Here is a 12,305-nt window from a genome sequence, read left to right on the forward strand (position 1 = left end):
GAAGAAGCACTATGCAATGGCTCTGCATCATTATCACTACAAGAAGAAACACTATTGCAAGCAGTATGATTAGGCACAAATCCTAAGCTCTCTTGTACACTACCAATCACAAATATATCACAAACCTCTTTAGTTGTATCATTAGCATCATTGTTACTATCCACGAATTAAGATTATGAAGTTTCATGCTCAGATGGACAATAATTAGAACCTTCAAATTCTGATGTTTTATTTTCATTAGTTTCTGGCAAAGGGAAGTAAAAGGAAAATAAACATAATTTAAACTAAAAAATGAAAAGAAAAAAGTATAAGTTATACATAATAGGACAAAACAATTTATCCCACACACTGTGGACCATAACTCCATAAAAGTTCCAACAACCAAACAATAAACATGCATAAACTGGTCCACCACCACATTTAAGTCCCAACAACCAATATTTAAATAACATCAATGTTTACCATATTATATTTAAACACACTCCCCAATACATATGCAACACAATTTGACAAATCAATAAAAAAATATAAGACTATCCAAAATCAAAGGATTTTATATTCAAACACAAAGTCCACCATCAAAAAAACAATTACACATGCATACCCAAGCTATAAATCCAAAATCAGAAATGCCTAAAACCCATGTCATTACTCATCAACTCAATCAAATAGTAACAATAACTTATGTAAAGTTACAACTCAATTAAAAAACCAACAACTCATTCAAACATCTACAACTCAATATATATATATTTTTGTTTCGAATCATATTGGGACTAACTGAAAATTTCAGGTTTCAAAGGATTTTTACCTAAATTTAAAAAATTTCAGAATATAGAAAAATGTTACGCCCTTGAACAATTTATGAATCAAAACATCAAAAAAATTCAAATACATAAAAAGAACAACTTATCGTTCGCCACAGTTGAACAAACCTTCGATCAGTCATTCTCTCCCTCATTTTCATCCACCAACAATCAATAATCTTTAAAATAATCCTAACCCTTAAAACCCCAAATTAAACCTAATTTACGCATTTGAGAATTTTGTTTTAACTTATCAGTGAATGAGTTTAAAACCCATTTAACTTTTCCCAAATGTATTATAGCGATGTTTGGGAATTTTTATTTTAATTTTTATAACTGAAAATGGGATACTAACATGCCATGCCATTTTCTACTAATGACAAGTAATGGCCGATAACGTCGGGTATCGTATTCCAAACGAACTAAAAGTTCGATGACTTTATTGTAAGTTTTAAATGTTGGATGCCTCAAATACAAACATCCTAAAAATTTGGAGACTATTTATATACATTACACTAAATTTTATAGAAAAAGTAAAATAAAACTTTACCTCGTGCGCAGGTATAAAGGGTACAAATCGTTGTGTTATGAGATTTGACTGATATTTGATAGTTTTGATTTATTGGTGTAAAATCTTTAATAATTATCGATTTAGGGGGGAAATTAACAATGTTTAGTCATATTATTTTTGGGATAGATTACTATAAAGCAACGATCAGCTACCTTCTCAAAGATAGAAAGTTCAAGTTTTCATCGTTGTACTTTGAAGTCTTTGAAAATTATGTATCATTCATATATTATAGATGGTTTGACAATGCTTTTAGCTAGCCAAAAACACTTTCCGACTGAGTTATCAAACAACTTAATTTTCGTGTGAAATTAAGTTTGTGAAGTGATTATCAATCTAAATAAAAAACTATAATTTTAGTAATTTTACAGTAAAAAGTTAGATTAGATGAAGAATTTTAAACTTGATCTTAACAAAAGGAGAAAGCACGAACTCTAGAAAAAATAAAAAGAACTGATAACATAAAAAAATATGAATAAATAAAGATGAACAATTTGATCCAATCAAATATACTTACTTTGATCTTAATAACACTTATATTTACATTGGTATAAATATTTATATTTAATATTTCTAAAAATACTTATACTTGACCTTGATACATGTGTTAGTAAATGGTGTGTTAAGCCTAGAATTACCTCTGACGTGACCTCTACATGTCCTTATATTGTGGCTTGCTTTACCATATTTCTTGCACTTAATTTCTAGGTCCCCCTACTAGGACCACTTTGTTGTCCATTAACAACATTTTTCCTTTGTTTCTTAGGCCTACTAGTTGGCCTCCTTTGAATTAGAGGAAGTATTGGCTCCATTGATATAATTGGTTCGCACTGATTTACTTCTCTGATAAGGTAGGTAAAGTTAGATTACAGATGGATTTGAGTTAACCTATGGTAGCAACTGTCAACATAGTTCTCTGGCCTCTCTTGAAATAATAACATCACTGAGACAACATGTGCACATTGGATCCCTGTTGAGAAGCATAAATGTATTAGATCATTTACTGTGTCCTAACAGCATATGCAAGTAATTAAATTATAATCAAAATAAATTAATACTTTTAAGACCCCATTTCATACAAGAACAAGCTATAATTTCTAGATCCACCATATCTTGGTTAGATGGACCAAATGCAACTTCATATCTTGGACCCCTAGTATGTGATGGCCAACACCTAATAGCTTGCCCAATTAATGTGTCCACCTTCTTTTGAATTTTAGGGAAAAATAAACCAATATACTTCTGAATAGCTTCTCCATTTTTAGAAATTATATGCATTCATGCAAATAGTCTCCATCATGGTTAGGATGGGCTTGTCCTTTGCCTCGAGAATCATCTTGTAATATAAAATGGTAAACATACATTAGAAAGATCAAAATGATATTAAATACACAGTAAATAAATTATTGAAATTATATATAGCTTATTGAAACATTCTATGTAGTTTTTTGATAAGATGTTACAGTTTGACCTTGTGGAAAAATGAGACTTAGACCACATGGAAGCATTCTTTAACTTTATCCAGTTATAAGCATCCTTTGACATCCCTCTTATTTCTAACATTGCTCTATCAAATCCCTCATAGTATTTGCCCTTGTAGCTTTCCACAAAGTATATTTCAATGCTTTTCCTTTATAGCCCTCAACATTCTTGAAATTTGAATATAAATGCCTAACACAAGTTCTGTGTTCAGCATTGAGAAACAATTCCAGAATAGAGTCAACAAGTCCCTGTCACATTAAAGTACAATTAATATCAAATAAATATCAATTCAATCTGACAAATAAATGTTACACTTTAACTTTTACCTTTTGTTTATCAGGCATAAATGTTACATGATAAGAGTTGACTATGTCCAAGTCCTCTCCTAATAATTGTAGGAACCATTGCCAACTATCAAGATTTTCAGATTCAACAGCTGCCACTGTTATGGGATTAATGCAATCATTTGCATCAACTCTCACAATAGCCAATATGTAACCCTGGTAATAACTCTTCAAAAAGCATCCATCAAGACAAATGAAGGGTCTGTAGTGATTCTTAAATCCTAGTTTTCAACCCTCCAAACATATGTACAACCTAACAAAGAATCTGTCGTCTAACTTTTATATTGTGGTTGTACCATAATTTGAGTGTCTCACTTCTTCTAGGCATTCATAGATTTTTCTATATTATTTTGTAAAAGAACCTAAGACCTTCTGTACAACCAATTTCCTAGCCCTAGAACAATTTGCTAAACACACATAAGTTCCATAAGCTTATCTAATATCATCCTCTAATGAGACAATTGAATCTTAAATTTGGGTAAAAATGTTTTGTCAATCCACCTTGCAGATATCAACCTTTGATTTCTCATTCCTCTTTGACAATTATGTTCATCATTAATTGTTTTAATCGGCCATGTGTCATCATTAGAATCCATAAGGTTCAACTTAGATGCCCATAATACCCAAGAACAAGTTCACTTACTACACACAGTTTGCACTCTTCGATTATCATTCTTCTTAAATGACATCCTAAACATTTCACCCTTAATACTACCTAATAGCATCTTTCAAGATTTCCTTACCAGCAAATATATGGAGTTTCTTTAAAATAGGGCGTGCCATATGATTCTTAGTATTAAACTTAGGAAATCTTTGTTTTTTACTACCACTAATACTATCAGAAGAAGCATTATGCAATGGCTCTACATCATTATCACTACAAGAAGAAACACTATTGCAAGCAGTATGATTAGGCACAAATCCTAAGCTCTCTTGTACACTACCAATCACAAATATATCACAAACCTATTCAGTTGTATCATTAGCATCATTTTTACTATCCACGAATTAAGATTCTAAAGTTTCATGCTCATATGGACTATAATCAGAACCTTCAAATGTTGATGTTTTATTTTCATTAGTTTCTGGCAAAGGGTAGTAAAAGGAAAATAAACATAATTTAAACTAAAAAACGAAAAGAAAAAAGTATAACTTATACATAATAGGACAAAACAATTTATCCCACACCCTATGGACCATAAATCCATAAAAGTTCCAACAACCAAACAATAAACATGCATAAACTGGTCCACCACCACATTTAAGTCCCAACAACCAATATTTAAATAACATCAATGTTTACCATATTATATTTAAACACACTATCCAATACACATGCAACACAATTTGACAAATCAATAAAAAAATATAAGACTATCTAAAATAAAAGGATTTTATATTCAAACACAATGTCCAACACCATAAAAAAAACAATTACACATGCATACCCAAGCTATAAATCCAAAATCAGAAATGCCTAACACCCATGCAATTACTCATCAACTCAATCAAATAGTAACAATAACTTATGTAAAGTTACAACTCAATCAAACAACCAACAACTCAATCAAACAGCTACAACTCAATTTATATTTTTTTGTTTCGAATCATATTGAGACTAACTGAAAATTTTAGGTTTCGAAAGATTTTAACCTAAATTAAAAAAATTTCAAAATATAGAAAAAATGTTACGCCCTTGAACAACTTATGAATCAAAACATCAAAAAAATTTCAAATACATAAAAAAGAACAACTTACCGTTCGCCACAGTTGAACAAACCTTCGATCAGTCATTCTCTCCCTTATTTTCATCCACCAACAATCAATAATCTTTAAAATAATCCTAACCCTTAAAATCCCAAATTAATCCTAATTTACGCGTTTGAGAATTTTGTTTTAACTTATCAGTGAATGAGTTTAAAACCCATTTAACTTTTCCCAAATGTAATATAGCGATGTTTGGGAATTTTTATTTTAATTTTTATAACTGAAAATGGGATACTAACATGCCATGTCATTTTCTACTAACGACAATTAATGGTCGATAACGTCGGGGATCGTATTGCAAACGAACTAAAAGTTCGATGACTATATTGTAAGTTTTAAAATTTGGATGACTCAAATTCAAACGTCCTAAAAATTCAGAGACTATTTATATACTTTACACTAAATTTTATAGAACATGTAAAATAAAACTTTACCTCGTGCGCAGGTATAAAGGGTAAAAATCATTGTGTTATGAGATTTGACTGATATTTCATAGTTTTGATCTATTGGTGTAAAATCTTTAATAAATATCGATTTAGGGGGAAAATTAACAATGTTTCGTCATATTATTTTTGGGATAGATTACTATAAAGCAACGATCAGCTTCCTTCTCAAAGATAGAAAGTTCAAGTTTTCATCATTGTATCTTTGAAGTCTTAGAAAATTATGTATCATTCATATATTATAGAGGGTTTGACAATGCTTTTAGCTTGCCAAAAACACTTTTCGACTGAGTTATCAAACAACTTAATTTTCGTGTGAAATTAAGTTTGTGAAGTGATTATCAATCTAAATAAAAAAACTATAATTTTAGTAATTTTACAGTAAAAAGTTAGATTATATGAAGAATTTTAAACTTGATCTGAAAAAATGGAGAAAGGACGAACTCTAGAAAAAATTAAAAAAACTGATAACATAAAAAAATATGAATGAATAAAGATGAACAATTTGATCCAATCAAATATACTTACTTTGATCTTAATAACACTTATATTTACATTGGTATAAATATTTATATTTAATATTTCTAAAAATACTTATACTTGCACTTGATACATGTGGTAGCAAATGGTGTGTTAAGCCTAAAATTACCTCTGACGTGACCTATACATGTCCTTATATTGTGGCTTGCTTTACCATGTTTCTTGCATTTAATTTCTAGGTCCTTTACCCCCTACTAGGACCACTTTGTTGTTCATTAACAACATTTTTCCTTTCTTTCTTAGGCCTGCCAGGTGGCCTCCTTTGAATTAGAGGAAGTATTGGCTCCATTGATGTAATTGGTTCGCACTGATTTACATCTCTGATAAGGTAGGTAAAGTTAGATTACAAATGGATTTGAGTTAACCTATGGTAGCAACTGTCAACATAGTTCTCTGGCCTCTCTTGAAATAATAACATCACTGAGATAACATGTGCACATTGAATCCCTGTTGAGAAACATAAATGTATTAGATCCTTTATTGTGTCCTAACAGTATATGAAAGTAATTAAATTATAATCAAAATAAATTAATACTTGTAAGACCCCATTTCCTACAAGAACATGCTCTAATTTCTAGATCCCCCATATCTTGCTTAGATGGACCAAATGCAACTTCATATCTTGGACCCCTAGCATGTGATGGCCAACACCTAATATCTTGCCCAATTAATGTGTCCACCTTCTTTTGAAATTTAGGGCACAATAAACCAATATACTTCTGAATAGCTTCTCCATTTTTAGATATTATATGCATTCGTGCGAATAGTCTCCATCATGGTCAGGATGGGCTTGTCCCTTGCCTCAAGAATCATCTTGTAATATAAAATGGTAAACATACATTAGAAAGATCAAAATGATACTAAATACACAGTAAATAAATTATTGAAATTATATATACCTCATTGAAACATTCTAAGTAGGTTTTTGATAAGATGTCACAGTTTGACCTTGTCAAAAAATGAGACTTAGACCACATGGAAGCATCCTTTAACTTTATCCAGTTATAAGCATCCTCTGACATCCCTCTTATTTCTAACATTGCTCTATCAAATCCCTCATAGTATTTGTCCTTGTAGCTTTCCACAAAGTATATTTCAATGCTTTTCCTTTATAGCCCTCAACATTCTTGAAATTTGAATATAAATGCCTAACACAAGTTCTGTGTTCAACATTGAGAAACAATTCCAGAATAGAGTCAACAAGTCCCTGTCACATTAAAGTACAAATAATATCAAATAAATATCAATTCAATCTGACAAATAAATGTTACACTTTAACTTTTACCTTTTGTTTATCAAGCATAAATGTTACATGAAGAGATTTGACTATATCCAAGTCCTCTCCTAATAATTGTAGGAACCATTGCCAACTATCACGATTTTCAGATTCAATAGCTGCCACTGCTATGGGATAAATGCAATCATTTGCATCAACTCCCACAACAGCCAATATGTAACCCTGGTAATAACCCTTTAAAAAGCATCCATCAAGACAAATGAAGGGTCTGCAGTGATTCTGAAATCCTAGTTTTCAACCCTCCAAACATATGTACAACCTAACAAAGAGTATGTTGTCTAACTTTCATATTGTGGTTGTACCAGAATTTGAGTGTCTCACTTCTTCTAGGTATTCATAGATTTTTCTATATTATTCTGTAAAAGAACCTAAGACCTTCTGTACAACCAGTTTCCTAGCCCTATAACAATTTCCTAAACACACATAAGTTCCATAAGCTTATCTAATATCTTGCTCTAGTGAGATAATTGAATACTTGAGGTCAATCTTAAATTTGGGTAAAAATGTTTTGGCAATGCACCTTGCAGATATCAACCTTTGATTTCTTATTCCTCTTTGACAATTATATTCATCATTAGAATCCATAAGGTTCAACTTAGATGCCCATAATACCCAAGAACAAGTTCACTTACCACACACAGTTTGCACTCTTCGATTATCATTCTTCTTAAATGACATGCTAAACCTTTCACCCCTAATACTACCTAATAACATCTTTCAAGATTTCCTTACCATAAAATATGAGGATTTTCTTTAAAATAGGGCGTGCCATATGATTCTTAGTATTAAACTTAGGAAATCTTTGTTTTTTACTACCACTAATGCTATCATAAGAAGCACTATGCAATGGCTCTGCATCATTATCACTACAAGAAGAAACACTATTGCAAGCAGTATGATTAGGCACAAATCCTAAGCTCTCTTGTACACTACCAATCACAAATATATCACAAACCTCTTCAGTTGTATCATTAGCATCATTGTTACTATCCACGAATTAAGATTATGAAGTTTCATGCTCATATGGACAATAATTAGAACCTTCAAATTCTGAATTTTTATTTTTATTAGTTTCTGGCAAAGAGAAGGAAAAGGAAAATAAACATAATTTAAACTAAAAAATGAAAAGAAAAAGTATAAGTTATACATAATAGGACAAAACAATTTATCCCACACCCTGTGGACTATAACTCCATAAAAGTTCCAACAACCAAACAATAAACATGCATAAACTGGTCCACCACCACATTTAAGTCCCAACAACCAATACTTAAATAACATCAATGTTTACCATATTATATTTAAACACACTACCCAATACACATGCAACACAATTTGACAAATCAATAAAAAAAATATAAGACTATCCAAAATAAAAGGATTTTATATTCAAACACAATGTCCAACACCATCAAAAAAACAATTACACATGCATACCCAAGCTATAAATCCAAAATCAGAAATGCCTAACACTCATGCAATTACTCATCAACTCAATCAAATAGTAACAATAACTTATGTAAAGTTACAACTCAATCAAACAACCAACAACTCAATCAAACAACTACAACTCAATATATATATTTTTGTTTCGAATCATATTGGGACTAACTGAAAATTTCAGGTTTCAAAAGATTTTAACCTAAATTTAAAAAAATTCAGAATATAGAAAAATGTTACGCCCTTGAACAACTTATGAATCAAAACATCAAAAAAAATTTAGTACATAAAAAAGAACAACTTACCGTTCGCCACAGTTGAACAAACCTTCGATCAGTCATTCTCTCCCTCATTTTAATCTACCAACAATCAATAATCTTTAAAATAATCCTAACCCTTAAAACCCCAAATTAAACCAAATTTACGCGTTTGAGAATTTTGTTTTAACTTATTAGTGAATGAGTTTAAAACCCATTTAACTTTTCCCAATTGTAATATAGCGATGTTTGGGAATTTTTATTTTAATTTTTATAACTGAAAATGGGATACTAACGTGCATTGTCATTTTCTACTAACGACAAGTAATGGCCGGTAACGCCGGGGATCGTATTGCAAACGAAATAAAAGTTCGATGACTCTATTGTAAGTTTTAAAAGTTGGATGACTAAAATACAAACGTCCTAAAAATTCGGAGACTATTTATATACTTTACACTAAATTTTATAGAACAAGTAAAATAAAACTTTACCTTGTGCGCAGGTATAAAGGGTACAAATCGTTGTGTTATGAGATTTAACTGATATTTGATAGTTTTGATTTATTGGTGTAAAATCTTTAATAATTATCGATTTAGGGGAAAATTAACAATGTTCCGTCATATTATTTTTGGGATAGATTACTATAAAGCAACGATCAGCTGCCTTCTCAAAGATAGAAAGTACAAGTTTTCATCGTTGTATCTTTGAAGTCTTAGAAAATTATGTATCATTCATATATTATAGAGGGTTTGACAATGCTTTTAGCTTGCCAAAAACACTTTTCGACTGAGTTATCAAACAACTTAATTTTCGTGTGAAATTAAGTTTGTGAAGTGATTATCAATCTAAATAAAAAAACTATAAGTTTAGTAATTTTACAGTAAAAAATTAGATTAGATGAAGAATTTTAAACTTGATCTTAACAAAAGAAGAAAGGACGAACTCTTGAAAAAATAAAAAGAACTGATAACATAAAAGAATATGAATGAATAAAGATGAACAATTTGATCCAATCAAATATACTTACTTTGGTCTTAATAACACTTATATTTACATTGGTATAAATATTTATATTTAATATTTCTAAAAAAATTATACTTGCACCGATGCAAAGTATTGAACTTTAATATTTTTTAAAAATTGTAAGCATTTAATTTAATGTTCTTAAAAATATTTCATATACAAATTATACTTCAATTATATTTTTTTATTCAATTTGAATTACAAAAATTAATATATTTTTAATCTTATATCTTGTAAATTTAATTTAAAATCACTTTTCAATTTTTAACAATAATTTAAAAATCACTTCTAAAATTGACATTTTATCTTCTTAACACATTAAAGGCACTATACATGAGGAAGTATTCCAACATTTTTGTTGCCATCATTACCTCCAGTTGTATTAGATTTCACTTAACCCATCTGAAGCAAACAATAGGCCATTCACTACTTTCCCTCGCTGCCTTCGGTGGCCTGAGGTCAAGAGATGTGATGATTATTTTAGTCAACAAGGCAGATTTGCAGGTTTGGTGATTCAAAACATTATACTTATAACCCTAACTATTAAATATTGTACCAAATACAAATATTTCAGGAAATAAAAAATCACCTTACCAGTAGCATTATGAGATCATGCAAGTAAAAGATTACCAGGCAAAAGTTATTGCAGATAAAAATCATAATCTCAACACCAACTTAGTTCATTTCAACATCTTGATTAAGCTTTAGAAACAACTGCAGTCTCTACAAATCCAAGTCTTGATTTGAAAATTTGGATACCTTTCAGAAATGTTAAAACAAAAAACATAATAGCTAGCTACTTGCAACAAAAGAGCAACATCTATTCAACGAAGTCTCCTGGCTTCCCTCTCGGACTCGAGCAAGGTGAGAATGTCTCCCTCCCTGACTGGTCCCTTAACATTCCTCATAATGAACCGGTTCTGATCATCCAAAAACTTAACTCTCACTTGAGTCACCTGACCTCTTGATCCTGTTCTTCCCATGATTTTCACCACAACAGCAAACTTGATTTGGGAATCCATCTCTGAAAATAATCAAAAGGGCCCAAAACTTTGAATCTGAGATTTTTAGTCTAAAGCTAATATAGCTGCCAACTTGATAAGGGAGCTTAAATAAGATTATTGAAGGTAATTTTGAAAACTCTTTGCACCAAATTTGATAGAAATACAAGCAAGGTAGCAATGGCTCATAAGGATCATACACTTCAATTTTTGCAACCTAACATCATGCAACAACATTTAGTCAACCTAGCATCATGTTTCAAAAGGACTAACAAAACAGAAAAAAGTACCTTGATACAACATTACTAGTCATATATTTGAAAAATGCTCTAGCAAAACAAAAAATTTCCCATTAAGGATTCATAGACTTCTGTTTTAGCAACTTAAAAGCATACTTCAACAGACAACAAAGCAATCTAACTCTCGAAAGCAGATTAAAAAGGACAATTACTATTTGAATTTAACCAAATACTTCAAAAGGTAACTTAATTACACGATTAATAATCACAAATGTGAGAACACGTTTCACCAAGTTGAACAGAAAAACACTAAAGCAAAAGCAAGAAGGGTTCATGAGGATCCATACACTAACATTTTCGAACTTATTAGCACAGTTTAACAGATGATCAGGTATTCTACTCTTGAGGAACAACTTAAACAAAACTATTGCCGATTAAACTTGATCAAAAGCAAGACTTACACATCTTCAAAATAACAAGAAAGAGAAGTAAAAACAAATTAAAAATTAGAAAAGAAACAGAAGATCTAACGTTAAACATAGCTAAATAAAACCACGAAAATTTGCAACAGAACATATAACCTGACCTAAATTTAGCTTGATACGAAGCAAGGGGAGCGGCTCCTGCTTCTCTTCTGATTTTCAGAGTTAGGGAACCAGAAAGCCCTAAGATTAGCAATAATATAAGCAAGATTTTGAAATGACCTTTATGGTCAGCAGATTAGGAGTTATAAATTGGGGTATTATGGTCATTTTAGGATTCACTTAGGGTTTTGAGGATATGTGGGTGGGTGTGGAAGAGGTCCACGATTGCCTAATGGTACGGCCTTGATTTGGAATGTTTAAGCCGTCGGATTTTTATGCTTTTAAAATCTAAATTTTATGTTTCTTTCTTATTTTATTTCACAACTTCTAAAAATTTTCTACTTTATACTTCTTTTATCTAATAATTTTACTGATAAAACTTAATTACTTCAATATTTAAACATTATTATGATTTATTTTCTTTAATAGTATGAGATGATTATAAAATAATATTTATTTATAATAATAATGATGTTATTTAATTTTAATTCTCTTTGGTTCGTAAAACGTGTAC

General features: G+C 30.5%; 1 protein-coding gene across 1 annotated transcript; it reads right to left on the minus strand.

Annotated features, from left to right (window-relative positions):
* Positions 1-10,646: 10,646 nt before the first annotated feature.
* LOC120202001 (40S ribosomal protein S28) lies at positions 10,647-11,873 on the minus strand. The gene is made up of 2 exons (XM_039202495.1): positions 11,794-11,873; positions 10,647-10,991 (listed from the first exon to the last, which is right to left on the minus strand). The coding sequence occupies exon 2, from the start codon at positions 10,987-10,989 to the stop codon at positions 10,792-10,794; it is 198 nt and encodes a 65-aa protein (XP_039058426.1). The 5' UTR covers positions 10,990-10,991; positions 11,794-11,873; the 3' UTR covers positions 10,647-10,791.
* Between the last annotated feature and the right edge of the window lie 432 nt (positions 11,874-12,305).

This window comes from Hibiscus syriacus, unplaced genomic scaffold, assembly GCF_006381635.1.
Source record: "Hibiscus syriacus cultivar Baekdansim isolate YM2019G1 unplaced genomic scaffold, ASM638163v2 tig00008145_pilon, whole genome shotgun sequence".
Lineage (NCBI taxonomy): Eukaryota > Viridiplantae > Streptophyta > Magnoliopsida > Malvales > Malvaceae > Hibiscus > Hibiscus syriacus.